This window comes from Chaetomium globosum, genomic scaffold (genome assembly GCF_000143365.1).
Source record: "Chaetomium globosum CBS 148.51 scaffold_1 genomic scaffold, whole genome shotgun sequence".
Lineage (NCBI taxonomy): Eukaryota > Fungi > Ascomycota > Sordariomycetes > Sordariales > Chaetomiaceae > Chaetomium > Chaetomium globosum.
The window spans coordinates 4,301,572-4,328,620 of NT_165976.1; the positions used below are offsets into that span (position 1 = coordinate 4,301,572).

General features: G+C 55.7%; 10 protein-coding genes across 10 annotated transcripts; 4 read left to right on the forward strand and 6 right to left on the reverse strand.

The window, feature by feature from the left end:
* Positions 1 to 350: 350 nt before the first annotated feature.
* Positions 351 to 1,945, reverse strand: CHGG_01395 (uncharacterized protein; the record flags this gene model as incomplete). The annotated part of the gene is made up of 2 exons (XM_001220615.1): positions 351 to 629; positions 1,472 to 1,945. The coding sequence occupies 2 exons, from the start codon at positions 1,943 to 1,945 to the stop codon at positions 351 to 353; spliced, it is 753 nt and encodes a 250-aa protein (XP_001220616.1).
* A 469-nt stretch (positions 1,946 to 2,414) lies between these two features.
* Positions 2,415 to 4,146, reverse strand: CHGG_01396 (uncharacterized protein; the record flags this gene model as incomplete). The annotated part of the gene is made up of 4 exons (XM_001220616.1): positions 2,415 to 3,362; positions 3,478 to 3,929; positions 3,988 to 4,018; positions 4,099 to 4,146. 4 exons carry the CDS (start codon positions 4,144 to 4,146, stop codon positions 2,415 to 2,417), a joined length of 1,479 nt encoding a protein of 492 aa, XP_001220617.1.
* Positions 4,147 to 5,572: 1,426 nt separating this feature from the next.
* On the forward strand, positions 5,573 to 7,319 carry CHGG_01397 (AGC family protein serine/threonine kinase domain-containing protein; the record flags this gene model as incomplete). The annotated part of the gene is made up of 2 exons (XM_001220617.1): positions 5,573 to 6,912; positions 7,055 to 7,319. 2 exons carry the CDS (start codon positions 5,573 to 5,575, stop codon positions 7,317 to 7,319), a joined length of 1,605 nt encoding a protein of 534 aa, XP_001220618.1.
* A 5,337-nt stretch (positions 7,320 to 12,656) lies between these two features.
* On the forward strand, positions 12,657 to 13,493 carry CHGG_01398 (uncharacterized protein; the record flags this gene model as incomplete). The annotated part of the gene is made up of 3 exons (XM_001220618.1): positions 12,657 to 12,674; positions 12,800 to 12,893; positions 13,225 to 13,493. 3 exons carry the CDS (start codon positions 12,657 to 12,659, stop codon positions 13,491 to 13,493), a joined length of 381 nt encoding a protein of 126 aa, XP_001220619.1.
* A 1,440-nt stretch (positions 13,494 to 14,933) lies between these two features.
* CHGG_01399 (uncharacterized protein) lies at positions 14,934 to 17,083 on the reverse strand (the record flags this gene model as incomplete). Its single annotated transcript, XM_001220619.1, has 3 exons — positions 14,934 to 16,389; positions 16,443 to 16,919; positions 17,064 to 17,083. The coding sequence occupies 3 exons, from the start codon at positions 17,081 to 17,083 to the stop codon at positions 14,934 to 14,936; spliced, it is 1,953 nt and encodes a 650-aa protein (XP_001220620.1).
* A 1,901-nt stretch (positions 17,084 to 18,984) lies between these two features.
* Positions 18,985 to 19,284, reverse strand: CHGG_01400 (uncharacterized protein; the record flags this gene model as incomplete). Its single annotated transcript, XM_001220620.1, has 2 exons — positions 18,985 to 19,012; positions 19,187 to 19,284. The coding sequence occupies 2 exons, from the start codon at positions 19,282 to 19,284 to the stop codon at positions 18,985 to 18,987; spliced, it is 126 nt and encodes a 41-aa protein (XP_001220621.1).
* Positions 19,285 to 21,861: 2,577 nt separating this feature from the next.
* On the reverse strand, positions 21,862 to 22,196 carry CHGG_01401 (uncharacterized protein; the record flags this gene model as incomplete). The annotated part of the gene is made up of 2 exons (XM_001220621.1): positions 21,862 to 21,998; positions 22,061 to 22,196. The coding sequence occupies 2 exons, from the start codon at positions 22,194 to 22,196 to the stop codon at positions 21,862 to 21,864; spliced, it is 273 nt and encodes a 90-aa protein (XP_001220622.1).
* A 556-nt stretch (positions 22,197 to 22,752) lies between these two features.
* On the forward strand, positions 22,753 to 23,447 carry CHGG_01402 (uncharacterized protein; the record flags this gene model as incomplete). Its single annotated transcript, XM_001220622.1, has 3 exons — positions 22,753 to 22,925; positions 22,992 to 23,386; positions 23,440 to 23,447. 3 exons carry the CDS (start codon positions 22,753 to 22,755, stop codon positions 23,445 to 23,447), a joined length of 576 nt encoding a protein of 191 aa, XP_001220623.1.
* Positions 23,448 to 23,697: 250 nt separating this feature from the next.
* CHGG_01403 (uncharacterized protein) lies at positions 23,698 to 25,458 on the reverse strand (the record flags this gene model as incomplete). The annotated part of the gene is made up of 1 exon (XM_001220623.1): positions 23,698 to 25,458. One exon carries the CDS (start codon positions 25,456 to 25,458, stop codon positions 23,698 to 23,700), a length of 1,761 nt encoding a protein of 586 aa, XP_001220624.1.
* Positions 25,459 to 26,291: 833 nt separating this feature from the next.
* On the forward strand, positions 26,292 to 27,016 carry CHGG_01404 (uncharacterized protein; the record flags this gene model as incomplete). The annotated part of the gene is made up of 3 exons (XM_001220624.1): positions 26,292 to 26,297; positions 26,357 to 26,609; positions 26,694 to 27,016. 3 exons carry the CDS (start codon positions 26,292 to 26,294, stop codon positions 27,014 to 27,016), a joined length of 582 nt encoding a protein of 193 aa, XP_001220625.1.
* Positions 27,017 to 27,049: the final 33 nt, after the last annotated feature.

The window sequence follows — 27,049 nt, forward strand, 5'->3', positions numbered from 1 at the left end:
CAGAAGCTGTTTGTATCATGCTTTGCGACGACGGCTAGTGACCCCGCGACCACTCCCGCTCTACTACACACAACACCGCATGCGGCAGCGGGCCGGCTCATCTATACGGCGTAAGTGAAGAGGAATAATGTAATTGTACAAAACGAGGCATTCGCTGTACGAGGCCCTCCCTGTCAAGGCAGCCGCTGAGTAAAGGCAAAAGAGGGAAGGTCCGTAACAGGAAGCCATAAGTTAGTCCGACCGCCCAGCTATATCCCTGACGGGTAATCCCCTTTGCCGTGACGCCTTCCCTAAAACCCACTCTCAAAACAAGAATCAAGAACCAAATTACGGCGAAAGAAGGAACGAGATTATGACCCCTTAATCTCGCCCTCATCCTCGTCGTCCAATCTTCGCCTCTTAGCCTCCCGCTCCTCCCATCCCTCTGGGTCCTCACTCCGTCTTCTCACCTGGGGCGAAACCAGCCCTCCGCCGTCAAGGTCGCTCCCGTTAAGCGCCAGGTTGGAGCCCTCGTGAGTGTCTAGATCGTTAGCCGCCACCTTGAGCGCGGCATCCGAGTCGCCCCTATTGCTCGCTTGTAACGCGGACTCGGCACCGTTGCTATTGCTCTCGCCACCGACGGCTGCCGCCTGCAGCTCGTCTCCATCTTAGTAGCCGCCGAGTCCGAGGGGTCCTCCTTTTTATGGAACCTCCTTATTGTCGTGGCCTTCCCGCTCCGGCTTGCCGTTTAACGCAAGATTGGGGGGCGGGGACTCTGCGTGCCGCCGAAAACGGTGCCTAGGGCGTCGGGGTGCCGTACTGGCTCAAGTAAAAGTCCATCTGGCTGAAGCTGAGCTCGCCGCGCGCGGGTACTCTCGAGATGACTCGGGCGAGCCGGGTACTTAGAGTCCTGTTTGCGCAGCGGGTTCTCCTTATAGAACTCCGTCATGAGCTCAACGGCCTTTACGGTATGTGTCTCGTTGCCCTTCAAGCACCGCCACCACGGCTCGCCGTTGACGTCATCGATCTTTTCACGCGTGACGGACGAGGCGAAGAAGATGGCGGCGATGGCCACGTCGCGCGCGCCGAGCCAACAGCGGGCAGCACCGTCAGGCACGAGTCGTTGCAAGAAGGGCCCCAGGCCGAGTCACGCATCGGCTTGTTCTGCAGCAAATCTAGCTGGCTCATGTAGTCGGTGCAGCCGCAGGTACCGGGTTGTCCCACCATAAGGGTCGAAGGTGAGCGTCTCGAGCATCAATTCCTCGTAAGCCAAGATGCTGTCACGCCCACTTCCAGTATTCCCTTGCTCTGCTCATCAATAATGAGCTTGGTATTTTTTTGTGCAACCTTCGCGACGGCAATTATGAGATCCTTTGTTTTCCGGCAGTTTTCCTCCGTCTTGTTGGCAAGGAAGAGGGAGGTTGCCGCAATGTTCTGCAGGATTTGTTAGCGCGGTTCTTTCGTTGCTACCAGTTTCAGCAGAGCTACCTACGTAGTGGTGGATGCCTCCTTTCTCCTCCATCATGCTGTAACGCATATAGAACCGGTGGAAGAACACGCCGGCGACCCATAACGTAATTTGTGGCAGCTCGAGGAGAATCCCGGCCTGATAGATGAAGTTGACGCCTTTCGCCCTCCGGAGTCTGTCCTCCACCAGCGGCAAGCCCTCGGCGACGCTGGGGGTGCTCGCTACTTCGTCCGCGGTAAAGAACCACTGATTCGGCCTCGGCTGCGGAGCTCGGTGCGGACTCGACTGCCCAGGTGAGTGTGCGCTCCGACGGGAGTGTGGCCGCGGCGGCGACGTCCTCGATGAATAGGCGGGGGGAGAGGGAACTGCTGGGGGAACATCCCGTCTCCTTGATGGCGACTTCGATAAGCGATCGATGGCAGCGGGCATCGGTTTCGGCGGGAGCGACGGCGGCTGGTAACCTTCCCTCACGGGGCGGTATCTGTCGACACTCGACATGTTTCCTGTTTGCGCGGTGCAGTGGCGGAAGAGTGGGTAGGTAGTCGTGAAGTCGTCGTCGGGTCCTCCTTTTCCCTCTTACTGGAGAGCGCGCAATTAGATGAGTCGCATTGATAATGGTGGTTGTGGTGAAGTCGAGGACGGTTCGTCGATGGAGAGATGCGTTTTCGAGCTCGCAACGGATCAAGGAGTCGCGATCAATCAAGTATCGCGAGTCCGCGACCGTTTATCAGGGCGCGTGGGGCCTCTTGGGCTGTCGTGGGGCCGTGCACGCGGCATCCCCAATCCATTTTGGTCTTGGTTGGGTCGTTAAACACTCTCCCAATAGCACACGTGGGTGTTCTAACAAAGACCGGCGGAGAGAATGATTGATAGAATAATTGCACAGTACAGATCAAAACGTTGCCTTCAGTTGGGGTATCTTGCATCATTTTGGTTCACCATCCCTTTCTACATAGGCACGTACGCACTAATCGTTCCCAAACATCCCAGCAGAATCGTTCCTCCCCCACAACTTAACGGTCCGATCATGCCCACCACTAACAATCCATCTCCCGTCCCTGCTCACATCGACACTGGCCACAGGGCCCGTATGGCCTGTGAGTGACTGAGCTAGAGCCCAGTCGTCAGCTGAAAAGACATTGACTTTATGGTCGAACCCTGCCGAGACCAAGAAGGTGCCCGACTTCTTGGGAATCTGCATGCCCTTCTCATCCTGACCGGGGTGAACGCCCTCCACGGGGTCGTCGAGGCCCTTGAACCACCTGACATCGGACACGGCACTCGTGTGCGCGCCGATACCCCCGGACCGCTGCACCTTTCTGACATCCCAACACTTGATCCACCCGTCGGCAGACGCCGTCAGTACCCGGTGGCCGTCCGGGCCCCAGTCAAGGCCGTAGATGGGCTTGATGTGGCCGTCGTTGCCGCCGTCGAGAATCATGACCGTCCGGCCCGAGCGCAGATCCCAAATTCGCCCGATGCTGTCCAGGCCAGCGCTGGCTAGAAGAGACCCGTCCGTGCTGAAGCTGACGGCGTACACGCCTCGTGAGTGGCCTTCTTGCAGGACAAGCTCTGTGGTTGTTTCGACATCCCATAACCTCCACGACGTGTCCTCTGACGCTGAGGCCAAGTACCTCCCGGATGGGTGGAACTCTACCCGACATACTCGCTGAGAGTGGCCGGAAAGGGTCGAAAGTGGCGTGTCCTGTGATAATGACCATAGATGGATTTGTCCTTCTGCACCTCCTGAAGCCAAGTTGACGCTGCTTTCCGAGACATTACTCTCGGGTAAGGTCGCCCCGGGCATCCATGATATACCGCTGATTTTGTTCGTATGGCCTCTTAGTGTTCGCTTGTGCTCGAGTGTTGGGATGTCGATAAGTTTGACCTGGGCCGCCCCAGTTCCCGGTGGCCACTATCTTGCCATTGGGCGATATCCTTGTCATGGAAACATGACGGTCTCCTGCTGTCTGACTGCCCTGCAACTCAAATGTCTGCAGCCGCTCTTTGATCTCCTTCCGGAACTTTACGTGTGTGCGCAACGGAATGGTGGCCTCCTTTTTTTGGAATTCGATGCGCCGTTTCGCTCGCGGTATCGAGTACTGGGCGATATTGATCCGCGCTTGGAGTAGCTCCTCTGTGCCCCTGGAATAAAACTCCTCCTCTTGCTCCTCCCCTTCTTCTTCCTCCTCTTCCGCATCCTGCATCTCCACATCCACACCCTCCTGGCCGCCGGCTTGTTGCGCATGTGCTTGTTCAGTAAGGAGCTCTCGTAGTCTATCGCGCCTATCCGCGGGGCCCTCGCCAAAGAGCGTAACCGGCTGTCCTAATTCGCGAAGCTTTGATCGTACTCGTCCATCGTCGGTTGGGACGGCAATGGTTGCGGCTAGCCGTTTCCGTTCAAACTGTGATAGAAGGGCTGACGCCTTCTCTGGCGCAATGCCGGCCCCGGCGCCGGGAATATCATAGTCGCGGTCAATAGCTGCCGCGGTGCATGTTAGCAAATCACCGACGAATCAAAGAATACCTAGTGTACGTACGAATGGAGTTCAGATCGATGCCACCTCGTTCCTAGACGGATAGCGTGTGTTAGTTATTATTGAGTTTGTTGTGAATTCACGGTGGACGGCGAGCATTGGGGGCATTCTTACCTCGGGCTCGGCTTCTTCAACGTATGCTCTGCGCGATGGGTGCATCATTTTTGCGGTGTTGATGCTGGAATTGTTCCCTTCTCGGAGCAGCAGTTATCTGCATCAGGCAAAGCTCTCTTGATGGACCGCGTTCTGGAGTTCTGGAGCTGCGGCCTAGTGGGGCTTTCATGGGCAACTTGCCAACGGTAATATGCGTACAAAGTACGAAGCACCGTCTTACGTTACCAGAACACAACGAAAGCCATCCGGGGAAGCAAGGGCTCAAATTTCAACGAGGTTTGTACACATTTATTATTGACACTCCGTTGTTTCCATACTTTTAAAGATGAGTCCGTTTTTCTTTTCTAAAATTTTGTTTTCCTTCAGTTTGTACTCGGTATTGCTAGGTTAATATTTCTCGCTTTTTTCGCAGAGGGTGGGTATTCTGAGTTAGTTACGTAACTACGACGTAACATTAACTAATGCTCGTCAGTATCTAACTAACCCTAACCCTATATCAAGAAATGTTCCAGTTTGGTGTTGATGGAGGTCTGTCCCAACCGAGGTGACCGTTAACGATGAGCGGGAGGAAGCCTTCCGTCGAGTATCGCACATAAACATCCACGGACATCTTGCCCGATGCCACCGACAATGGCGCGATGGTTCGTGTACAGATCCCTCGAAACGAAGGGGTCGCCTGTCAGCTGGCCTCCCTTCATTGGTCGCCTTGTTATGCCACTCTTTCTTTGTGCAACAACTTCGCAGGGAGGCAACGTAGGTCATCCCAAAAGAATTTTGTGCCCAGTCAGCGATGCATATTATTTGGAAATCGTTCACTGCAATTTAGGTCACATTCTCATGCAGCTAACTCCGTAAAGTCGGGTCATCTGGGTAAAATAGAAGCACCCAAGTTCAAAATTGCGGGTTTCCTGGGGAGATGGGCCGCTCCCCAGTCTGGGGGGCCACCCGTGCGCCGCAAACAGGGCGATTTGGGGCTGAGATCGATCAGCAACCAGCGCGGCACAGCCAATGGTATGGCCACAATTTTTTTTTAGGTTTCTTGTTTGCTGGGGCCTCAGCGCCCGCATGTGAAAAGCGCTGGAATAAATGATGGCACCCCGCCACTTGCTGCCCTTTCTCCCTTCTCCAAGTGAACGAACACTTTCTAGAACACGCAGTTCACAAGACGCACCCCCAGAACGCAGACATCACTCAATGCAGATCAAGGCGACTAAGCAAGACAATTCTACTTCTTTTTTCAAATACCAGATGCGTGTTATCCCGAGCCACAAAGGACTGAGCCGGAATACCGAAAAGCGAGCTGACGCTGGACGCCGCCGGGGAAAGGCTTGAACGATCTAACCACCACACCCGCCTCGTATCTCGACCCGACCACCGGAATTGCACGCATTCTGAACTTTTTTTTTATTTTGATTTATCTTCCGATTTTGACATCCATCACCGTTTCGAGCAGCCAGCGGACCAAGGCGGCTCGATGCATTCCAAGGCCACCCCCGCGCTCCATACTGTGCGTGGCTTCAACGGAACTCCGACGGTTTCTGGCGACGAGGATTCGGATTACTGCCCTACTCCTCAGCCTGGCGACAAGAGCCGTGCCAGACGAGCCAAGAAGCCTCATGCAATCAACGATGTTGTCAGTGCCAACTGCAGCCCGGTGATCCGGCCGGCGGTCCCTCAGGGCGGCCTGAGCGGCATCAGCAGGCTGCGGATGCAGCTCCGCACACTGGACATTTCGGCCAGTAATGGGGGAAACTCGACGGCTGCCTCCTCGCGCACGACCTCTCTGACCTACAGTGAGAGTCTCCGCTCCCCTGATGCTAGCGATGTTACGGCGGCCAGCAGTGGCCGAGACAGTGGCTACAAGAGCCAAACCGAAAGCGGCAACAGCGAAGACGAGACTGCGTCGCAGGACAGCAGCCGCTACGAAATTGAGCTGGAGAACGACTTTGAGAGCGAGGCCAATAGCCGCACAGTTGAGAACGCTGCTCCTCCCCGCCGTAAGATGACCGCGGACGACTTTGAGCATCTTCGGTGCCTTGGAAAAGGAACCTACGGGACCGTTCTGTTGGTCAAGCACCGCGCGACTGGGCGGTTGTATGCCCAAAAGCAGTTCAAGAAGGCCTCACTCGTCGTGCACAAGAAACTGGTCGAGCAAACCAAGACCGAACGCCAGATCCTCGAGAGCGTCAATCGGCACCCTTTCGTCGTCAAACTGTACTACGCGTTCCAGGACCAAGAGAAGCTGTACCTAATTCTTGAGTACGGCCAGGGCGGCGAGCTTTTCACCCATCTGAGTACGGAGCGGATGTTCTCCGAGGAAACGGCCGCGTTCTACATGGCCGAAATGGTCCTCGCGCTGACCCACCTGCACGCGAACTTGGGGGTGGTATACCGGGACCTCAAGCCCGAGAATTGCCTCCTCGACGCCGAGGGCCACCTGCTCCTGACGGATTTCGGACTTTCCAAAGTTGCGGTCGATTCCGATGCGTGTAACTCGATGCTAGGCACCGTCGAGTACATGGCGCCCGAGGTGATCCAGGGCAAAAAGTACGGCAAGGCAGTCGACTGGTGGTCGCTCGGGGCGCTGGGGTTCGACCTTATGACGGGACACCCCCCCTTCCGCGGCCCGAATCATGCCAAGATCCAGGACAATATTGTGCGCCAGAAGTTGGCCCTGCCCTTCTTCCTCAGCGCCGACGCGAAGGACCTGCTCACACGCCTGCTCCGCAAGGACCCGGCCAAGCGCCTCGGATCCAACATGCCCAAGGATCTGGCCACCATCAAGAAGCATCGTTTCTTCCGCAAGATCGACTGGTATGTCAAGTTCGCGCCCGCATAGCCTCCCCTTCCGGGCTGTGCCGATGATTGCTGTGATTTTATGGCCTTTGCTCTGCTTGCGAATGCTTATCCGTGACGTCGTAATTGAAAATGGAATGGCTGATCACTCTCGTCATAGGACTCGGCTCGCCACGCGCGAGCTGGAGCCGCCCATCCAGCCGCTCATCACGGACCCGGAGCTGGCCGAGAACTTCTCATCCGAGTTCACCGAGCTCTGCCTCAGCCCGGTCGTGACCCGTTTCGCGGAGGCGGCTGGTGGTGGCATCGGCATCAGCAGCGGTAGCGGCAGGGATGAGCTCGCTCAGGACGACCCGTTCGGCGGCTTCAGCTTTGTCGCGCCGAGCAGCCTGTTGGAAAGCCATGGGTTCAGACTTCCAGCTTAGACTTGGACGCCTCGCCTGTTGAAGCGCAGCACGGCTGACGCAGTTGATTCTTTGTTGCGGGTGACCTTGCTGAGCTGGAAGCTTGCGACCTGTGGAACCAGGGGGTGGGTGAGGTTGGCCGGTTGGTTTGCTTTGGAGAAGTTCGCTTGGAGATTAGGCGAGAGAAGGGGAGAGGAACGTGGAGGGCGGGGAGGAGGGGGGATCCGTTCACTTTGGTGCTGATCACCTTGATACCTACCCGCAGGGCTTTTTTTGAAGTGGGATGGATAGTGCAGCTGCTGATGACTGCCCTTTTCACACATTTTCGCTCATTATCTTGCGGTCCTTGAACTATGGATAGAGTGCGGCAGATGTCCTACTGGGTAGCATAGAGCTCACTGATATCATGCGCTGATCCCAAAGTCCCGGATTGCTGATGCGTTTCAAGAGTGACAGGTATGCTGTTGATTCATTGTTGCTCTCATCCTCTGCCACAGCCCCCAGGACCATCGGCGTCGATCCCTGAAAATAAATAAAAGACTTTCAACGGCCGACCTTAGTCACAGTTAGGTAAGGATTCAGGGCCCCACCTTATGCAAGGACGGTTTGGCCAGAGCCGATTCCTTCTTCCCGCTTCAGGTCCCGAGAAAATGTAACCGCCCCCTGGCAGCCGTTGCGCCCCAATCGGGCTCTGCATGCTTGCCTGTCTTGCCTGTCTATGGAGGGCGAGGAAACACGCCGATGGCATGGAACATTCAACGGTGATCTCCTTGTCAGACGGCGAATTAAAGCCCGTAATAGGCAGGAAGGTTATGTACTTTTGACCCACCGTAACCGACCTGATACGATGGAACCTAGGTAGGGTCGTTTGCCGACGAACTGTGTCGAGCTTTGGCGGGAGAAATGCAATTCCGGGACTGGGACGAGAGATCGGGCATCGGACCACATCGGGTAGACTGGACAGACTCCCTTTGGTTTCGCTGGTAGAAAGAACAAACAGACAGAGCGAATGAGAGACGCCGGATTTTGTCACCTGCACCAAACGGCCGCAGGATGCGACCTCTTCCATGGATGGTTTCCATACCAACATCAACCGTGGTAAACTGAGCGAGGATGGTAATGTTGGCGGACAATCACCGCCACCGCCAATATCGATACAGAGAGTGACTGAGCCTGAGAATGACGCGTACCTCGTCTCTATCAATGCGGGCGATTCTCGTCAAGCCACCGCAGTCTAACCAAGGTAGTTAAAGCGCATCCTCCAAACCGTGACACGATACCCGTCGCGATCCGGGGCTGCATGGCCCTTTCCGCACGGCCACAAAACCCCGGAAATTTGACTTTGTGGCACGGCGAAATGCTTGTCAGCGGGGGTCAAAGCATGGCACATATGTCCATGTCCAAAACCTCGAACCCCTCAGCCGCGGCGCCGAGTAAGCCAAGCTGCCTTTTTACGCCGACGGCTCATGAAACGGGGCGTTCCGAGGACTCGCATGCCGCCCCTGCAGCCTTAGGTCTCCATCTGTGAGGGATGATGCCTGCTGGGAAGGCCGGGAAGGAGAGAGGGGTTGGAGGTCGCCGGTTTGGTTGATTCTGGGCCATGGTGACGAAATCCTGGGGGCACTGGTGATGGTTGATGATTGATGGTTTACCTTGGCTTGTCCGGCGTTATCTCTGCATGTAGGGAACATGTAGCACGGGGCACCGGAGAAAGAGTCCGCAGAAACTTAAAGGATGTCTGTTAGCTTGCGGCCCCGATTGGGTTACCTGTACCGGCGAACTAGGTAAATTGGTAAAGATCCTCCAATTCATGGAAGTCGGTGCGTCCCTTGAGACTTGGGGAATTGCGGTTCCCCATGGTTTCTTCCGAGACAGGTGAGCGGGTCTCAACGCCAAGAAGCTTGGGAGCTCAAAAACGCGACCCCCAACTGACAAATTGCTGGGCTTTTGTTGGATGCGGTGTGGTTGCTGGGTTATTTGGTTGTTTGCACATATGAAACGGAGAAACGGAGAGAGCACGTTGTTTGGGACGCCAAGTTTTTGCTATCGTCATCCCAGGCTGTGGGTTTCTGCAGGGTACATTTGGCGAGAGATGATCATCTTCAAGCCCTCTGGAGAGGAGCCCCCACCTGCAACCAACTGGAATTAGAACCAGAACCGATTGTTACGGAATTCCGTGGTTTGCCGCCATCCGATCTGTTATCTTTTGATGATACTTCTTGTCGGTTGATTTCGGGTTCCAGCCTCCTGCTAGGCGGCCCTTTTCCAATTTTTGATGCCTAGGTAGGCTTGAGGTTTGCGGTTTGTTCAGTCCGAATACCTGGGTAATGACGTTTCATGGGGCGGAACGTCGGGGCCTCGAGGTCTGGGCCTTGTCAGCGAATTTTAAGCGCACGGCAGTCAAGGCTGCGCTAAACCAGCTCTGGTTTAGGTTCCAGCTGTGAGCAGGCTGTGGGTTCACCCCACGACCCACAACTGTATGGAAGTTACAATGTCGTACCTATATCGACGCTCACTACTCATCGGGGAGTGATCGTCACGAATAGGCTCGAGAATAGTCTGTGATACCAGCTGGAAGAGAGACAAAGCAGCCACATTCTCTTTGTCACTCGAGTCCCGGTGCCGATCCCTTTGGTGCGCTACCTGCGGCAGTCAATTCTAAAGGTCCATGATTCATTCCCACAACCTTCGGTAAGGTACCGAAGTACCTCTAGCCACCAACCGCCGTCGTGACAAACCGGACAATGTTGGCCGGTGGCTGCGCCTCTATCTAGGCTGATGTTTTTCCGCCGAAGGACATCGATGATGTATTCATGACGACCTAGGTTTCTTCAATCTTGCCAAGATCCCCCACCCCGAGTACTGGTCTTCTCAAGCCTCTCCTGTGACCCCTGCTCTGCAAGGTAGTTTGGTGTATGCCGTCCCCGAGTCGGAATTAAAACAGCACCCCCCCCTCTTCGTCCCTGCCTGTTCTTCTTCTTTCCTTCATCCTGCATCCGTCCTTCTCTCTCGAGTCCAAATCCCGAATACTCGGCATACTCCTTCGGCACTCGATAAAAAGACACGATGGACTTTAGCTGGATTTTGGCGTTCGTTCTCCTTTTCGGTAAGTCGTTTCTATCGAGTTCTTTTGTGTTACCTTTTGTCGCTTGCCCTCCTGGGCGGTCCTCTTCCGTCGAAGTCATTACATCGCTTCCGTCGAAGCGGTAAATCTCCTTTGTATCACAAATCACTTCCATCGGAGAGGATCAACTAACCTGATCGCCACCTAGTTGCCCCATTCGCTGCTGCCACACCGGCACAGTTCTGCCCCCCTGGAGCGGGGGGCCTCTGTTACAGCATTGCCGTCCCCATCACTTCGGCAAATGCTGGATCTGGGAATATATATTTCCAGATTAAGGCGCCAACCTCGCTCCAATGGGCAGCTCTGGGCACTGGAACGGGAATGGCGGACTCCAGCATCTTCCTGCTGTACCAGGATGGGAGGGGCAACGTGACCTTGTCGCCACGGCGAGCCACGGGCCACTCGGAGCCCAAGCTGGACACGAGCAACACCGCGGCCAATTTGACCCTCCTCGCTGGTAGTGGCGTCAGCGACGACGGGTCGACCATGACGGCCAACGTGGCGTGCTCCAACTGCCAGTCCTGGAATGGCGGGGAGATGTCGCTCAAGAGCACGAGCGCGGGTTGGATCGGCGCCTGGAAGCAGGGATCCTCGCTCGACTCGACCGACAGAGCCGCCCCCCATTTCGTACCACGACGACCGGACCCTATTCAACGTCGATCTGACCAAAGCAACTGTCAGCACCGACGTCAACCCGTTCGTCCAAGCTAACCAGAACGGGAATGGGAATGGATCTGGCTCCGGCTCTGGTGGTGGATCGGGCTCCGGCGGCGGCGATTCTGGTTCTGGCGATGCCGGTTCTGGCTCTGGTGGTGGCGGCTCTGGTTCTGGCTCTGGCGGCAGTGGCATCACCCAAGCCGTCTTCACAAAGCCGGTGATCCTGGTCGCGCACGGCATCATCATGGCGCTTGTTTTCGCCCTTCTCTACCCTCTTGGCTCGGTAGCCATGGCGTTAGTTGGAAAGTGGTGGTTCCACGGCATCTGGCAAGCGGTTACCTTCTGCCTAATGTGGGCAGGGTTTGGACTGGGTATCGTCACCGGCGAGAAATTTGGCATGGCAAGTGCCCCCCCCCCCCCCGAGTTTTACTCGAGTTCTTCCACTAACAGAAATGTATAGCTTTGGACCGAACCGCATCTCATCTTCGGAACTGTCATCGTCAGCTTGTTGGGCCTCCAGCCCATCTTCGGCATCTTGCACCATCTGCATTATGTCAAGGTGCAGCACCGAGGTGTGATCAGCTACGTGCACATCTGGTGGGGCCGCATCCTGATGGCGCTGGGTGTGATCAATGGCGGGCTCGGTCTGAAGCTGGCGAGAGAGGACAATGGCCCCATAATTGCGTATGCTGTCATTGCTGGTGTGATTTACTCCGGCTATCTGGGCTATAAGCTTTGGCGTTTTTTCTACCATGGGACTCCCGCTGTCGGTAAGGAGGAGGGGAATCCGGCGGCGAACGGAAGGCGAACGGTCGTGTGATGAGTGGGGGAATAATGATTTATTGTGCTTTGGGTTTTTTGTTAGGCAATTTTTTGTTAGAGGCGTCGTTGATGAGATCACGAGGTATGGTGCGGGGGAAAAGGCGGAGTGATACCATAACTATTAGCTACGTAATTTTAATAAGGCAGCCTTTCAGCCTTCCATGCACCTAGGGCATTTGCCTCCTACGAACTTGACATCGTAAAATTCAATAGGTAGCGGGTTTGCAGCCATCCATACACCACAGCGTATCAGTGGTATCGTCCTGGGACGGCATGTGTGCCAGGGTTGGGGTTGGATGCCCAGGTATTGCCTAGGTATTTAGAACAGCATGTTTTAAAGTCCGAGGGACTGGATAGTTCGCCGACCTATCTCTTTTATGATGTGTAATGATTGTTTCAAGTTTCAATTCACCTCGAGTCATTTTGGTAGGAAACCCAACCCAGGAAAGAAACGCCACCTGCCGTTGCCTTCAGTTCGAAGTGAATCGTGCTCGACTCGAAGAGGTGCAAGGCCTTGAATTGAATCACGTGATTGGACAACTAACCGGTCTCTCCCGATAACCCCGATCAGCGCACGGACCATTCGCTCCCACCTCCCCCAGTATGAGGTATGCACGACGCTGGCTGAGCCGGGGCGTTTGAAAACCTCTCAGCGACGGACCTCCACCTTGCCCATCTCAGCAGCAGCCGACTGCCACTCGTCTTCCCCTCTCAATTTAGGCGTGTTCAATTGCGACACCGCACATCAAATCAAGATGATCTCTAGGGCTTCGGTACGTTTTAGTCTACATCAATCGATTGTTGTCATTCCTGCATCGCCCATTGGTGAACGACGCATGGAACGCATGCATGACCATACCGTTGACGAGGAGCAAATTACTGACTGTCATTTCACTAGAGCGCTCGCAAGGCCGTTGCGGCCGTCTCCCGCTTGGCCACTCGCAATGCCGTCCCGATGAGGACCTTCATGGCCCCGACTGTCTCGCGGAGAGGTATGTACAACAACAACTTTTAAGGATCAGTGGCTGGGGATTGGAGCGTCGGTCACGCGGAAGACCCGGCAACGGTGGTGGGAACTGGCAACAATGGGTTGGCTATCGGCGATACCAATTGTACGGCGAATCTCTCAGCAACACTACCGACACATCATTTTTCGCCAGCGAAAGCGATAAACGAACACGTTCGAAAATGCCAACCCAACACCCTTATTTATGCCCCGCCACCCTCCCACCACAACGCGGCATCGAACGACCTCCACCCTCCCCATCTCCCCCATCGTTCCCCTCCGCCCCCAATTCCCAGCATACTAACGCCCGCGCACAGCCGACTTCGTCCAGGAGCTCTACCTCAAGGAGCTCAAGGCATACAAGCCGACGCCCATCAAGGAGACCGACTCGGTCGGCCAGGTCGCCACCTTCAGCCTGCCCAAGTCACCCAAGTCCCCCGAAGAGGCCGACCTGGCGTCGAGCCTGAAGGAGTACGAGGACATGGCGGTCGAGGTCGAGGGGCAGGAGGGCGCAGCAGCCAACCAGCCCGCCGCCGTGATCGAGGACTGGCTCGTTGAGGAAGAGGAGGAGGAGGCCCACCACTAAATCAGATATTTCTCGGCTATGAGGAAATAGGCGGGGCTCGGGACTGATGAAGGAAGGAGAGGTCGGGTTAACGACTGTTGTTCTCCTGGTTAAATGGAGATGGGAGGGCACAGTTCGATGGCAGGATAGGACAAAAAAGGGACTGATTTCCTAATAGTACCGGATGAGAGACAGGACGAGGCTGGTGATCGAGGGCTTCTCCGAAAGTGAGGAGCCGTTCCCGTAGCGGGGAATAACCCATGTACATTGTTCTTTAGCCTTGTTACAATATCACGCCCACCACCCGTTGGCCGTGGATACACACACAAACGCACCGTCGTTATTCTCCCCTCATTATCCTTCTATCATATGTTCGGATCGAACCGCGAGAGCTCGACGCGGAATGTGTGTGGTAAATGCCCAAGATCGAAAGCTGCTACTCCTGCCGAGGAATGACTGTGGGGGGACTTGGACTGGCGAGTTCAGTCATTCTGCTGGATGGTACTGTCTCGTAGTTGCTGTTGTTTCTGCATCCACCGAATCGTACTTGGTAAATAGGGTGATAGGCCACTTCAAATCTCCAGTACTACATCAATGCTCTCTAAGAGGAAGTGCCTACGCCTGGAATAGCGAAGATGATTGCTGCCAGCCAGCATACTACCTTAGGACGTATGGGACGAACGGGCCGGAGGGATTATTATTTAGTTAAGTATATTAGTATTATTCGACTATCTCGTTATGAAACGAGGGATGCAATGATGGATGTTGCGCAACGACAAAGACACAGCACGCTACCGGAGACCACTTTCCTCCCCGAATTAGATATTATTATTGCTCATGCATCCATCATTGGCCAGACAGTAGAGCGTTTCTCGTTAGCGACGCCGCCCACCAAGCGAAGGCGGAATAAGCGTAGGTAGTTGTTGCAAAACATGGGGCCTCCTCGCCCCGTAACTGGATCCGAAAGGATTTCTGTGTTGGGCAAACAAACAACATAACGCCCGCAAAGCCTCAACGTCTTCGTCAAGCAGACAAACAAGTCTTTAAAGAGTCATTCGCGTGAAGTGGTGACAACGGCCTCCCCAAGGTACCGCAATATCGGTAACTCATCATTCTTTGCAATGATGTCAAAAATCAACAATCCGGCAAGCCGACTCCTTTGCCCAAACGCCCTCCCGAGTGTGTACGTTCCAGTCAACCAAACACCCCGATGCCAGATGAAGTCCCCCACCACCTTCCATCCCCCCCTCCCTGAAATGCAACATGCTATGGGTTGTTCGTTGAAGTCATCAGCAGTGAGTTCTCTTCTTTTCTTATGATTGTGTTTTTTTTTCTGTACCAGCCCGACCAGACATAGACAAGGGGAATAAGAAAATTATAACAAGAACAGTCCAGGCCGTAGGAAAGCGGTCGTTGCAGACAGATATTGGGTAAAATAGTAGAGGGGCCCTTTTAGAGGCATTACATGTCGAAGCCGGAAGCGCCAAACATTTGCTCGTCATTGGTGTTGCCCCGGACGATCCCGCTCATCCGGTTGGAGCTCCGGACGTCGGCGTCGTTGATGTCATCCCAATCATCATCTCTCTTGCGGTCGGCGTCGTCCATTTCTTCGTCTTCGTACTTGCCGTACCGATCTTTCATGTGGTCGTCAAGGGCACTCTCATCGACGAAGGTGAAGCCTTGGAAGTTGGCCTGCACCGAAGGAGAGAGTGGCGTGGAGGTCGCGTATCCCTTGGCCAGGGCCGCAGCGCGCTCGTTCAGGGACCCGTTGGTGTTGAGGGCATTGGTGAACTCGGGGTCGAAGTACGAGACATCGGTGTCGCTCTTGAGTTGCGGCTTGAAGGGCGGCGTGATGAGCTTCTTGGAAAGCGCATCCCAATCGACATCATCGAAGAAGGCGTGTTCCTTGAGCTCCTCTGCGTCGTTTGTCGCGCCGAGCCGATGTTTCGGATTCCTGTTAAGTAATCCCTTGACGAAGTTCCGCCCTTCTAGGGAGAGAGTGTCGCGCGGAAACCTGACCTTGCCGAAAGCGATGTTTTTGTACATTTGCTGCGTGTCTTCGGCGTAGAAAGGACTCCAGCCACAACACATTTCGAACACAAGAACGCCCAGGGACCAGAAATCCACCATTTTAGTGTAACCAGTCTCGTCGAGAAGAACCTCGGGGGCAAGGTACTCGGTCGTGCCACAGAAAGTGTTGGTGGTGTCGTTTTTGGTTAGGTTGGCCTTGGAAAGCCCAAAGTCGCAGAGGGCAATATGGCCGTTGGCGTCTAGGAGGATGTTTTCTGGTTTCAGGTCGCGGTAGACGATGTCGTTTTGATGCAGGTGTTGGATGGCAAGGATGAGCTCGGCGATGTAGAACTTGGCCCGCTTTTCCTCAAACTTGCCGTCCTTCTGCAGATGCCAGAACAGTTCCCCACCGGACATGTAGTCGGTCACGAGATAGAGATCGGACGGCGTCTGGAAAGAGAACTTCAGGCCGACGATAAACGGAGAATCGGCCGTGGCGGTCCGCACCAGAATGTTGCGCTCGCCGACAGTATGGGCCACCTCTTTCTTCTGAACAATAACCTTCTTGGACAGTACTTTCATGGCATAGATGCGCTTGGTATCCTTCTTCCGGACTTGGTATACTTGGCCGAAGGTCCCCTTGCCGATGAGCCGGAGGATCTGGAAATCCCCGGGTCCGAAGTGCTTCTGCTCGGCCCGCTGGAAGAATGATTCCACGAAGATCTCGCCCGTTGGTGCGTTCTCGGCCATGGTATCCGCGTGGCCCCTCAGGGAGAACCAGCCCCTGACCGGCGCCTCTCTCTCCGAGGTCACCGCTTGAAAGTCGACGTGGCCGAGAAACTCCTCTCCGGATTGGCCGCGGCCGTAGACGGAGATGTCGACGAGTTTGTCCGAGGCAACAACATCGCTGTACACATTAGTCACGCCCCGCTTAGACCTGTCGCACCGTAGGGTACTTACAAGATGGCCTCGGCATCCCACTTCGGGCTGGTAAACGAACGGCGACCGGTGCGGTTACGGAAGGCGTCGAAGTCGGTAATGCTGGTGTTGCTGCTCTGTCTGCTTCGCATCGGGATAGCCATGGCCCTACCGGAATCGCTCCCCTGTCGCTTCATCGGCAAGCCACCCATAGAGACAGCAGAAATCGCGGCCTCCTCGTCATTTTCGGTCGGGCGAGGCCCAGAGGAGATGAGTTCGCTGCGTTGAAAAACCACAACGACGTAGGGATCTTGACACTTCCTTAGACCTCTGGCCTCGGTAATCTTGATGGTGAGTTTGCCTTTGGCCGCTGGCGCCTGTGCTCCCGATGGTGTCGGAGTGCTTGTCGCGGTTCGGTCGATCCTATCACCGTTTTTGTGCCTCGTATCCTCATGTCCCTCGCCATGGGAGGGGTAGGCCGATGACAGAGCGCGTTTCGGGGTCGATGTGCCGCTCTTTCTGTTTGTTAGTGTCTGCTTGAGATACAACAATGAGGTTGACTCGTAGGAAAGACCTCCATCGCTGGCACGGGGTTGCAGGCGGCTCGGAGAGCTAGGCGTGGGGGAAGAGCGTCCTGCAGGATTCGAGAGGTGAGGGGCGGACACGCTCGATTCGGACATCATGGTCGTCAGGGGGGCCAGCAGAGACGACGTCCTCGCTTTGCCTTTTACGAAATCTGGCATGCTCGGATGCCGCAGGCTGGCCGTCCGCGAGGCCGGCGGAGTCCCGTCCATGGATTTTCGGTTGGACGATCCTATGGGGAAATTGCGCAGCGAGGAGGGTTGCGAGGAAGGTTGCGAGGCCGGTGGTGTGGGATAGGAGCGCTGCTGGGCATGCGCATCCTCGTCAAGTGCAACCTCGGGGGGAGGTACCAACATATCGGGAGGTACCAGCATCTCGTGTGGTAGTAGTGGAACGACCAAAGGCGACGAAGTTGTACGGGAATCCGGTCCAAGAGGGGTGGATGGCAGCTCTACCAGTGTTGCAGCTTGCAACTGTTCCTCGAGAGTTGGGGTGGCCGGCTTCGAAGTGGCCGTGGGTTGCCCGCTCGTCCTGAAGGAACCAGACCACAACCGTTGAAGAGAGCTTGCACGAACCTGGTTAAAGTAGCTCATGATCCCCGGCAGCCGTCTGTCATGGAGATCTGGCTGCGGAGTTGCGACGCCGGACCGCGGGGAGTCGACGCCGATCTGATCCAAGCCATCATCTTCTGCCGCGGCAGTTCTGCTACGTGGGTTAACAGCGTCCATGGCGGCCTTGAGTGATTTTTGGTGGCGGGTCGGGAGAAGCAGGGACGCGGTGGAACGGGGGGTGGAGAACGGAACGGGAAGATGGGAGGAAAGTAGACAAGAGACGGTTGCAACCGTGGAGATAGATCGCTAACTCATGACAATGGTTTGGGATTGGGCTAGGGGTGAGCGAGCAAGGTTGAGCAAGGTTGTCTCGGGGAAGAGGGGCAGATAATAGTTACGTCTATGACGAGAGGAGGAACAGGGGAAAAAGTGGAAATCTCTGCCAGGACGAGATCGGCCCCAGGAAAAGGGTCTCACTCGGCAGAGGGGAAAAGACGGGGCGGTGGGAGGGGCAGTCTCTGGCTTTTGGTGCAAGGCGTGCAGTGCAGGCAACTTGTGGGCGAAGTGTAAAAGTCGTCTGCAGGCCGAGAGGAGACAAGACAGGGGAAAAAAAAAATAAACCCCCCTCTGGCCGAAAGCGCTTTCCTTGTGTGCTTGGGTCCCGGCGCAGCATGCACCCTTGATGCTTGCCATGTGGTTTTTGAGGGTCTTTGAGTGGGGAGGGGGATGACACCGGTTGTTCTCCAAGCTCCCGGGCCTGTCTGATGAGGGGAGGGGTGTCTTAGGGAACCCTGAGAAAGCCCTGAAAGAGCCCTAAGATGGCCCTGAAAAGGCAGGAAGGACAGCAGCTCGCTCACTCAGCGAGTCAGACAGTCCCAGATTTGGGGCGGGAGTGATGAAGACTCCACTTCCCTTTGGCACACCGCAGAAATGCCGCCGCAAAGACCGGTGTAACCCCCCGGGTTTGCATGTGCAAATCAACAAGGAATGGCAGGGTATGACATGGTATCTCTTTATGAGTGAGGGATATTCGCATGTCGATGCACCCATGATGTGCTCGAAGCGTTCTCGGCCAAAGCGCCCAAGAGAGGTAGCATTGCCGCAGCTGTCCGGCATGGTGGCAGAAAACCTCCTCGTTCCCGGGTGATGACGGCACTGACCGCGCTCAAATTCCATGGGTCGGGCGGGCTGGAAAGGTGGATTCGGCCATGTCTCATGCGGGTAGAATGCCCGAGATATGAGAGGGAATAGCCTGCTTGGGGCCAGGGGTAATCAATGGGCACGCATGAACAACAGGGTGACCAAACTATTGATCTGTCTCCATCGCCACTGGGCTATCGGAATGGAGGAATCCGGAAAAGAAGGCCCCCGAGATGTTGATGCGTCCCATCTGAGCCCACTCGGCCGCCAGCACCGGGGATAATAAGATGGAGCGAGTTGGGTCACCGGGCTCAAGGCAACCGAGAATCTGTTATGAGGCTCGATGGGAAAGAGCAGCGCAGTAGCCGGCATAGCCAGTAACTTCAGTGTGAGGTGATAAAAGCAATGCAAGTAGAATAAATGCGTTGGGCTTGCAGTCGCCCGGTGGATGGGAAGGATGGGTTGTGTGGAGTATGGGTAGATCTCAGAGAGAACAACGAGAACCGAACTTACTTTGACATCATGGCCTGTGTTGCCCTCCGCAACAGGTCCTGCGGTCCACCACCGGCGGTGGAATGGACGGCCGGAGCATCTCCGATGGGGCCTGACATTTTGCCTTTTGCGTCGCTCAGCCGAAGCAAACGCCAGGCGAAGGTGAAACGTATGTGTGTAGGTTGATCGTCCCTTGTTCGTCGCGCCCAGACAATGAATGACTGGGATGTCGAACCGGCGGTAGGTTGTTGTGTTTACCTAATTATTGGGTGATGTTGAAAAGACAAGAATGTTAATGTTGCCGCCCGCGAGTCTTCGGTCGTTTAAATGCCTGTGTGATTACGAATTTTTGCCGTTGGGGTTGGGTTTCCATTTGATGCGGGACCAGTTCCATCCAGGTTGGAGGACACGGCGCTGTGGTTTTAAGTAGGTCGATGGGATGTTGAGGCTTCCCACCCAGCGCTTGACGCATCCACCAGGGCACCTGCGATTCGATTCGTACTGAGTGGGGCTCCGACCCCAGTGACGATACTTGGCGGCCGACACCTCCCGAGACTGAGTCAACAAAAGAGGTGCCTGACCTATCGTCTGAAGTTACAATAAACAAAGTGAGGCAATGTAGGTAAGGATGGACTCTTCTTTGGAATTTGTTTATAGTTTCTGCGCAAAGGCCGAGTCTTTGGGAATCAACTGCTGATGAATATGTTGGGCATGCCTGTGGTAAGTATCATAATGCAAGGTCCTGACCGAGGAGAGCCCTACACCGACCGACCGACCTAAAGGCTGTGCTGCCAGCGCGTTTCGGCCTCGGTTCCTGGGGAGGCCCTGAGTCGGGTGCCCAACGTCATCGTCAGGCTCGGTCAGCTCACACCTCAACCGAGGCAAGCACAGATATGTAGATTTGAATCAGCGCGTCATAAATGGAGGCGGGTGGAATAGGTAGAATGGCGATTGTAAAGGTATGGCATCTTTGACAGAACTTCGGAAATTGGTGTACATGTCTGCCAACCAGCAACCTCCATGCTATTTTTAAATCACGAACAGGTCCGGCCATCCAGGACGCCGGGTCAACAGCGTTGACGGGCCAGGCCGGTCTTTTCACAGGCCGGTCTTTTCCCAGGCCAAACCTGAATTGATAAAAGGCTAGTCCGGCCTGCTTGAAACACGCAGAGTAACGTTGATATATTTTGCAGTTCATCAGCTTTTGCGCGGATCCAGGATAGCTCTTGCACGCGCTAAGAAATCGATGCCCAGCTTTTGAATGTTGTGTGACAGTGGCTCAGCAGAGTGGCACGCCTCGAAAAGGAAACGCTTCGAGTGGGTCAATGTGCTGGTTTCTGCGTCGCTCTGTCCAGGTATTCCATCCAGCAAGGTCATTTTCCCTCCTTTCAACCACACTTTCTCATGCTGCACATCGCTCCAGTCCAACGTCGAAGTGGCATTGGGTGGCGGCAACTCTGCAACTGACCCGATGCAGACAAGCCCATGGCTCTCCGACGGCCTAGAACGCCTTGGTCGCTCCAAGCTACCAAGCAAATCCGTTCGTTTCCTCATTCTTTCCGTCGTGCAAGGGTGTGGGCGATTGACATCTGGAACGCCAGTCGGAGAGCACGCCTTAGCGGACCAGGGAAGCCTTTTCCCGTTCTGCCTCAACCCGCCTCATAATGGGTCCAGCTTCAGCCTCTCGGGGAATACCACTACGTACCGAAAGCTCCATGTCCCACGTCGCACACAGACGACGGTCCTGCTGGGATTAACTAGTGTAGTGTCGTATTTGTTCCGGAGGTAATCGCCGGCGGCACGCACTTTGGCCAACGCAACCAGCACGTATTCCAGAGACGTGTTGAGATTGCCTCCTAGCTTCGCGGGCCAACACGACCAACTTTGTCCCCGGGCCCGTCCCATTTCAGCAACCAGCGCAACTGTAGCTTACGCCCCTGCGCCGACAACTTGCCGATGTATGCTGACATGTTGCTGGCTTGCGGCCGGGGAACTGACCGGTTCTGGTTTGCACAACATCAAGCTCGCTTAGGTGGTCTCTAAGGGAAACCACGATATTGTCATCACGGACGCATTCCCGTGGCACCATTGGGCGGGGTTTGTCTGTTGGCACCAGCTTCCTGTCTGTAAATGGCTTGGCGTGCGAACTTCCCGTAATGCCAAGTATTGGCGTTTGGGAGATGCACTTGTCTCTGACCTCGATGCCACCGGTTTCGGGGAGCAGAGCTGGCTGCTCTCGTGTTGGGGAAATGGACGTTGTTTCGAGGGTGAGACCTTGGGCCTTCGAGCGGGAGTGGCGCCTTACATTGGGTCTTCCCGGCGGATCAGCGTCAGCTCAGCTTGGTGGAAATCGGCTCTCTCGAAGCTGAATGGCAGGGGTACGATGCAACCCCAAGGAGGACAGAGGGATATCGCACATCATGTGATTTCATTCGGGTATTCAACATGCGGCTGGCACCTCCTTCACAGCGAAGGCACCGAGGGATTCGGCAAGGGAACAGAGGAAGCGCTCGATGGACTGAGAAAGAAGAGACGGAATGAACAATGCAAGCCCACGCACCCCCACTAAACTCCGTACCCGACCAGCTCTCAACAGCCTATCACCATGCCCATGCTGCTATGCCATCGCCTCATATCGTAGATCATAGGCAAGTAAAGGCAGACCCAGGCCATCCATTATCCCCATACGATATATCTCAAGGAACAGTGCCAGCTGCACTGGCTTTGACCTGAGCAATCAGCTCTTGTAGCTTGCTTTCCAGCTCGGGATTCGTTCCCCTCGGATACTGCTTCGGATGAGGCGACCGAGGCGCAAGAGGGTCGGGGTAATCCGCTTAGAGTCTTGTCAGTATACATGCTTCTGCAGCTACCTTATGGGTTGGCCAGCAAACTTACCAACACTGAAGCGTGGGTCCTGGAGCCGATGCTTCTGCGTCTCGTACTCGTCGTTGAACTTCTTGGTGTTCCAGTTGCTTGGCTTCACGTAATTAACGGACTGCCCGGGGTCGGACATTAAGTCGTCTGAGTTCATCTTGACGTTTTGCGTTGATGGATTTTTAGATGCCTTTGTAACGATTATTGAGCCTACGTCTCCTGAGTCCTGAGTGTCAGTTGTGTATGATACCCAGGCAACGAGGGAACTTGAGAGAGTGGGATGGGTATTGGCACAACAACTGGGCTTGGGACCCTTTTAACCACACGATGGAAAATCTGTGGAATTTGCGGTTTGTTTGGAGGGTTTACATGTAAAGCCAAACAGTAGACGTACCTGAATGGCTTGAAACGTAAATAATGCCTACGTATTCTCTCGTACAAGTTGGTGAGTTCAGTGCGACGGAATGTTGCGATGGTGAACCCTCGACGCCGTCCCCCCCCCCCCAAGCAGCAGATCATGGTCTGTGCGTCTGCGAAAAGTAACAGAAAGTGGGGGCGGAACCTCGACTTCGGAAATCCATCAACAAACACAAGATGAGGCTTCAACACACAAGCTAGCGAATGTCGCTTCATTATTATACTGCCGATTTTCCAAACAACTGCCAATATAGCCACGAAATCAGAAGATTTGAAAGGCTACAATCATTATCAAAATGGGCAATGGAAACAAAATCCCAGACGCCTGGGACGACGATGATTGGGAAGTCCAGGCCGACCGCGCAGCAAAGGAGGACTCTCCCGTACCAGAACCCCAACAAACTCCCATGACACGCGCTGAACGTCTGGCAAAGCACGCCGAGGAGCAGCGAAAGCTATGGGATTCGGCGTATGTCACAGATCTCAACTAGTTCACGTTAATCTCTTGAGACGAGACCTCTAACGCTTCGCGTAGAGAGACCCCCAATGAAGCACCCTTCTTGCCTCCGACGAGTCCAGTGCCCCTGACTACGGCCTTCAAGCCGGTTGTCAAACTCTTAAGCCGCAAACCCGCCCCCCAGGTCATCACCAGGCGCGACCCAGTTACCGGCCTCGAGCAATTGACGATACAAGACGACGAGGAAGACGAAACCGAGAAGAAGAAGCAGGAGACTCCCGAGGAGATACGGAAACGTCAGCAACGCGACCTGGAAGAAAAGCAAAAACGGTACGAGCAGGCCCGAGCCAAGATCTTTGGCGACTCGGATCCTTCGTCAGGCCAGTCCACGCCGCGCACCGGCACCCCGCCATCAGGAGGAGGAGACGCCCGGCAAAGCTACAAGGGACGGGGCAGGGGGCGTGGCGGCCGGGGTCGCGACCAAGACAGCAACGGGCGGCAGGACAAACGCCAACCGAGTATTCAGCAATCTAATGGGACGAGGGAATTATTTGATCCCGGTTATTCGCCGAAACCGGGCTTCAATATCCAGAAACGCGGCGGCGGCTCCGCCCAGGCCGGGAACCGATCGAGCGGGCCACGCGAGCAAGACCAAATTATACGTTCACCGAGGGGGCCGGATGGGAGCGGAAGAGGGGGTTTTGGTTTTGCGAGACGAGGTGGTGAACAAGGTTGAATTAGCTGCCGGTGCGCTGCGATGACCACGATGACGACAATGACGCAGTTACCATCCGCCACCAATCTTACCAGCTAGCTGAACCACCCGTTCAGTGTCGCTGATTGGCTTGCCGACATCGCTCACGACCTCGCGATAGCTCGTGTACACCAGTTTATCTAACTGTATGCCCGTGATATCCGCCCAATGCGCAAGGGTATCCCGAATATACGACGGAGAAATACCAGCAATAAGCTCCATCGACTGGTCGTCACCCGCACCCTGTGCAGGGTCTGACTCATCGCCGGAAAAGTACGCCTCGTCGACTTCAGCCTGCCAGGCTTTCTGCTCATCCGGCCCAGGTTTCTCGCCGAAATTCTTGCGATCGATGACGACTTGATCGTCGACCTTGATTTGGCCGCCTCCGTTAGTGCAGCCCCCAGGGCACGCCATGACTTCGACATAGGAATGTTCCAAGGTAGCTGACTTGCCGGCCGGCCTACGTGCGCTACCAAACGGCTTTCCGCCCGGCATGCGGGATGCCTTGGCCGGTTTCAATTTCCGGACAAGGTTTTGGATGTTGCGGAAGCCGTAGTAGCGCGCCGCCTTGAAGATGGTCTCGCCAGAAGAGCTGAGGACGGCAAATTCAACGACGTCAGCGTTCCTGCCGCGCGTCATCTGGATCTGCGAGCCGGCGTGCTTCGATAGAACATCCTGGATGATGTAATGCAGATTACCTCCGGATGTCCCGCCATCCCGGAGCTGCTTGCGCCGTTGCGCGGGAAACAAAAACCGATGGATGTCCGAGTCTGGAAACATGGGTTGCTTGACGGGAGCAGACTTGGCCAAGCCAAAGAAATCTACCCCCTTCGACGCGGCGAGCATGAGGATCTCCTTACTCGTGATGACGCAGTCCACGTCCCTGACCCCCCTCCCCGGCACCCCCCCACTACCCCACGCAGTATCCGTCAACTCCTCCCGACTCGCCTCTAGCTTCTTATCGAAACAAGGCATTACCGCCAGATGCCATACCCTGTCCGGCGCGATCCCCAACACACGACTGAGTGTGGTCTTCAGCAGCGTGCCCATCAGCGCCTGCGGCGACTTGACTCGCGACAGGTGTGGCAGCACGTACGGGTGCGTCTTCTCTGCATAGCAGACCCACCCGGGACAAGAAGACGTGAGGATAGGCGACGTGGGCTTATCCGAACCACCCCAGGATCCGCCGCCCAAAACCTCGTCCGACCCGAGCATGAGACAAGCCTCCCGCGCCGTGTTGGTATCAACTACCCAGGTAAACCCATTCCCGTGCTTCCCTCCCCCCGCCAAGCCAGCCGGGCCCATCAGAAGTTGCTCGATCATCCACCCGGCCTGCTGCTCCGTCACGGCGCCCCCACAGGCTGCCGCGAGGCTGGCTCTGGTCTGGGGCGAGACGCTCGCGACGAAGAGCTTGGCTTCGGGGTTTTCTAGCCCGGACACCACGGGCTTCCCATCGCTATCCTGTATCACCCGCAGCGCTGGCGCGGCGTCGAGTAGCGTGAGGACTTCGTTGTGGCTTTGTAGACTGACGAGCACGGCCTCGGCTGAGGTCACGCAGCCGGAGCAGGCGAGACAATCGGTGAGGGAGATTTGGGCTGGCGGTGTTGTTCCGTTGGAGGAGGAACCGGTGGTGGGTTGTTGGCCGTCGAGGATGACTTCGAATTCGAGGGATTGTGGTTGTTGTGACTGTTCGGGGCCCGGTTGCGTCGGGAGTGTCTCGATGGGCTTGATGCAGGCGACGCCGGGGGAGATGAAGTCGTTGAGGTCGTCGGCTGACAGGATGGCCGACATTGTGGGCGAGCTAGCTTGGGTGCGTTGTCCCTAGGCGTTGAACGAGGGGATTGATTATCGCGATAGATTCTCAGTACTGGATGGGAGCTGCGGCCGCAAATTCGGTCGATGCAAGGCAACCCCGCGGTTTAGGTGACGCGCTTGAGACAACCGCCGGGCTAGTATCTATGATCTATGATAAGCCTCTGCGGTCGAATCTAATTCCGATAGATAACAGAAAACCGCCCGTGGGGGTATTTTTGTAATCTGAGGTCTTTGCGCCGGAGATGTACAATTTTAAGGTGACTGCTTTGAAATGCCATTGCACCTTTGCGGCATCGGCTGGTGGCGGTTTGGGTGCCCCGCTAAGAGGGTCCAGGCCCGCCGTTTTCCGCTGCCATGTGCCAATCACGGTGTTGGTATTAGGGAGCCCCATTTGTTAGTCCTTGACATTCCGTTCAAGAATAAGATGTCCCGGAACCGCTTGGCTGTATTTTTCCTGAATGTCATGAGTCTCTTTTTCGTCATATGTCAATTTACTTCGTATTCATTCTGTCGAGTTTAATTTCTTGCCTTTTCGCCCTTCCATCCCAGGCTTTTACATAATCTCGTAGTTAATGTACGTAGTTAATTAGTTAACTACATAGATACAGGAGTTATCAAAACTAGCGAGTCGACAAGGGGAGAGCCGCTGACCCCTGCAATGACGTCGGCGCATATCAAAAGAAAGCTTTCACTTTCACAGGGGGAGCTCCATTGAATAACAAAGCTCAAACGCAACTATTGAGCAGAAAAGAGTGACCACGGCCATCCTTTTCATACCCAGTCCCTCTCCTTTTTCCATGTAGCGCACGATGGATGTATGCCATTCTCCTACCACCCCCCTCCGAAACCAATTCACAAACCTAACCCGCCGCAGTCCGTATCAACCTACAGCGTCGCCAGCCTCGCCTGGCTAGCCACCCAAGCCATCCCACTCATAATCTGGCCCTCCCTAATCAGCACCCTCCTCCAAGTCGACAGCCCGCCCCAGCAAGGGGCCCAGTACGGCGCCGCCTACGGCTCTCTCGAACAATACTTTGCGCGCTCCCTCGGCCTCGCCCAACTCGCCCTCGGCAGCCTGCTGCTCATCCTCTCGGGCGCCCTCCCGCTCGACTCCGTCGCCGACCAAGGTTTGTCGTTTACCCACCTATGGCATTCACAACATCCTCATCCCTTACCTGTAAACCAACTAACCCCCTCTCCCCCCCTAGCAGCCACCCCAGCCACCACCACCGCCACCCCCACCGGCTCCGCCTCGGCCGCGGTGCTCGTAACCGCGCTGTACCACGCGGCGACGGCGTCGTACGCATACGCGCGGTACGCCGGCACGGGCGGGCGGCAGTTTGCGTACCTGTGCGGGTGCCTGGGGGGCAGCGGGCTGGCGGCGTTTGGGCTGTGGGTGCTGCTGTTTGCGGGGGACGCGAACCGGCGGGTGAGCCGGCGGACGGGGGCCGACAAGAGCACGAGCGGGTGGCCGTTCCGGAATGCTGAGGCGGATAAGAAGAGGGGTAAGGGGGGGGCGAGGCGCCGTGATTAGAGGGTTGTGTTGTGGGGGGGGGGGGGGGGGGGG